This window comes from Diaphorina citri, unplaced genomic scaffold, assembly GCF_000475195.1.
Source record: "Diaphorina citri unplaced genomic scaffold, Diaci psyllid genome assembly version 1.1 scaffold5417, whole genome shotgun sequence".
NCBI classification, from domain to species: Eukaryota; Metazoa; Arthropoda; class Insecta; order Hemiptera; family Psyllidae; genus Diaphorina; species Diaphorina citri.
In genome coordinates, this window is record NW_007382793.1 from 6,060 (window position 1) to 9,561 (window position 3,502).

Consider the following 3,502-nt stretch of genomic DNA (forward strand, 5'->3'; position numbering starts at 1 on the left):
TGTTTTGCCTTGTGTTCGCTATAGTTGGAGGATAGACTGAAGGAAGAAAAGAATCTGGAGAGCATCAAGAGGAAAGAGAGGAACGAGGCACATCTGTATATGAACGTTAATGTATTTCTCGAGGACATGTTTGAAGGTAAGAAACTTTTTTTAAAAAAAAAAGAGGTTTGACAGAGGGAACCGTAACTGCTATGGTCTTATCGTCCCGAAATCGAAGAGAGAAGGAAGACAGGATAGGAGAAAGCCAGCCGTTCCGAGAAAGTCTTATCGTCCCGAAATCGAAGAGAGAAGGAAGACAGGATAGGAGGAAAGCCAGCCGTTCCGAGAACGAACATTATCCCCGCCCCGGGCGGGAATCGAACCCGCGGCCTAGCGCTTACAAGGCAGACGCACTACCAACTAAGCTAACTAGGCTGGCAAAGAGAGAAGGAAGACAGGATAGGAGAAAGCCAGCCGTTCCGAGAACAAACATTATCCCATCAGGATAAAATCCGCCCCGGGCGGCAATCGAACCAGCGGCCTAGCGCTTACAAGGGTAAGAAACTTTTAATATCACTGAAGTTAAGTAACGTTGCGCGTTATTGGTGACCTTCTGGGGACTAGTGTCTAGGTGAGGGGACTGTAAATAGGCAAACAAGGCGGGGACAGCTAACCCTAACCAGCCTAGCTAGCTGGCAGTTCTTGAAAGGGTCTTCTCTGCTTCAAAAGAACAAAGTCCTCACGATGGTTAACTGCGGTTCAGAACGAGACAATTAAACATGACTAGAGACCATCACCCCGGTGTATGGCTCATATAAAAATGTCTTTTCTTTATCGTGTCATCACCATTTGGCTAAAGCTAAAGCCGCTACAACAACAACAACAACAACAACAACAACAACAACAACAAACCAGGGTGAATATTTATTAAGTAACATGTGTGTTTGTTTGGTTCAGGCTACCAAGGCAGTGATCTATGCGACCCTGACAAGTGTATACCACGACTATTCAAAGTTAGAAAGAACATGACACTCGACAAATTGCTAGAAGAAATCGCCAAAACCCTAGTAAGTTTTTTGTGAAATTTCCTTATATCTTGTATGTATCAAAGTCTTGGGGCCTTTTGAGTTGTACGCCTCAAGGGAAAAGAAGATAGACATCAAGTGGGATTCATGATAGTCCTACCATGTGTCAGAATAATGACCAAGTGTTTAACTATAGGCATGAGCGAATGAGGCTTACCTATCCATGCAAAACGAAAGTAAAGTCTAACTTTAGCAAGCACAGATTTTGCACCATTCTCGTCTAAACGCGCTCTTCATGAAGTAAAAACAAAAAACTAGGAATATATGAACAACTTTGCATGTTCGAAAAACTTTTTTCTCTCCGACTTTTCTTACTTTCCTCTCGTTTAGTTTTTCAAATTTATTACCCCCGGTACTTGAAGGGCTAAACCTTTTTCACTGACCATGTCCTTCGTCCTTTCCCAGGGTTACCCCGTTGAACAAATCCGTCTGTGGCCCCTGCAGACGCGCCAGAACAACACCACAAGGCCATCGTATCTGGATTTGGAGAAGGATGCCTCCAAGAGTGTCCTGGATGCTAGTACTCAATCCCCTTGGCCTGTGTGGGTCGAGACATTGTCACCCGAAGAAGGTGGGGAAGCTGGAGGTAAATAATTAGAACTAGCAGGTTGTTCGTGCTTCGCCACGGAAAATTTGATTTTCAATCAGTTCTCTTATTTTTATTGTTAGCCTTGCACGCGGGAGACTCGAGTTCGATTCCCGGCGAGGTTAAAAAAAATTGTGTCATGCAAATTATTGATTCCGTGACTGGCCGTTTCGGGGCCTCACTCTGCCTCGTAAGGAAAATGAGTTGCTATTTAAATGCTCATATAAATATTGGGCACTGAGATTATTGAGATATTTGGAAAATCCTACAATGCTGCAGTGAGTACCAAAGTTGGGGTATAATAACAAAATGAAACGGCATTTATTTATTTTCCAATTCTTTGGGTCTTTATCTATTCCTAATTTATCTTTTCCCTGTACTTTTCTTTCATAATTCTCTTTTCTAATGCCTGATAAATTTGTTTTCAGGTGGGGTTAAAAAGTCAACCGCCCTTCCGCCGTTCGATAAAGATGCCGAGGTTTTGTTTTTCTTCAAGTTGTACGAGCCGAGACGAAAACAGATTTCCTATCTGGGCCACGCCTACCTGCATATGACTGAGTCTATAGGTGAGTACCACCCTGTATATTTAATTATTTGGGCGGCCAAGGCACCCTCTCTAAGGAGATATTAAGAAATAGGCCAAATAGACAGCTTAAATAGGTAATGATGTAAAAGAACACAAATATAATTTCATAGTTATAGTTTACGAAATAAATATCCAAGATCCAAGTAAAACCTAGTTAAAAAAATAATAATAATAACAATAATAATGAAAAATAAGTGTTTTAATTAAGTTAGACCTCAATTTCATTGTCCCTCAACGTCACTCTTATCTAGACCAAGCTTGCACTCCGGAGGTTCCAGGTTCGATTGCCGGCAGGGTCGAAGTTTTTTCGGCTCTGTGCTCAAAGTTCAGAGTGCACTCAGCCTCGTGAGGGCAAGTGAGTAGCTACTTTAATCGAGCGACCAGTGGCGGCATTACCAGTGTAAATTGATGACGAGTAGATGGAAATTAATACTTAAGGTAAGGAGGCACTTAGTGATGCTGTGATACCCACTAAAGTTGTGAAAAAGCTCTCTACTTTACCGCAAAGATTCATGATTTGATTGATTGGAACTTTTGACTCTCCCCCTCAGATAAAATCGTGGAGCTAGTCAACTCCAGGGCTGGCTACCCTGCGTCCACCAAGCTGGTCGTTTACGAGGAGATCCAAGCGAATATGATCCGGCCCCTGCACCCCGGGGCCCGCACGCTGGACTCGGCCCTGGAAAACATTATGGACGGGGACATACTCATCTTTCAGAAGGAAGAGGACGGGGCCCTCGCTGCGACCGGCCCTAATGAGTTGCCCACCGTACGAGACTATTTCCAGTAAGTACTACTATATTGGAATGCCTGCTTCTACGGGATCAAAAGTTATCTTGATTCAAAACTTCCGAACATCTTGGGAAAGTTTGAATAAAAGTACCAAATATTCAACAATTTGGACGGAAAGGAAGTATTTTTAAAGAGGATAATATCAACAATATCTGGGTCAAATTTTTGAAGTTGCAAACGTTTTTAATAGATCAAGATCATGGGTTGGAGCTAAAGCTTTAATTACTGATGGTGCTTTGAACCATTTAAGATGACATAAACAAAAACAATAAATGTGAGAACACTTCTTGTATATAGACTTATTGTCTATGGTTCGTTCTCGGAACGGCTGGCTTTCTCCTATCCTGTCTTCCTTCTCTCTTCGCTTTCGGGACGATGAGACCTTAGCAGTTACCTACCTACAGTTCCCTCTATCAAACCTCTAAAACGTTTTTTTTTTTTTTTTTTTTTTTTTTTTTGGTTTGTCTTTTAAAC

The 3,502-nt window shown here is 42.1% G+C and overlaps 1 protein-coding gene across 1 annotated transcript in view; it reads left to right on the top strand.

The window, feature by feature from the left end:
- Positions 1 to 3,502, top strand: part of LOC113472427 (ubiquitin carboxyl-terminal hydrolase 7-like) — a gene marked incomplete at its 3' end in the record, with an annotated part of 4,388 nt that continues 886 nt past the window's right edge. Inside the window, exons 1-6 of the mRNA XM_026832182.1 lie at positions 1 to 136; positions 937 to 1,046; positions 1,470 to 1,650; positions 2,079 to 2,216; positions 2,788 to 3,022; positions 3,326 to 3,339. Coding sequence (XP_026687983.1) covers positions 100 to 136; positions 937 to 1,046; positions 1,470 to 1,650; positions 2,079 to 2,216; positions 2,788 to 3,022; positions 3,326 to 3,339 — 715 coding nt within the window. The remainder of the gene's footprint in view (positions 137 to 936; positions 1,047 to 1,469; positions 1,651 to 2,078; positions 2,217 to 2,787; positions 3,023 to 3,325; positions 3,340 to 3,502) is intronic.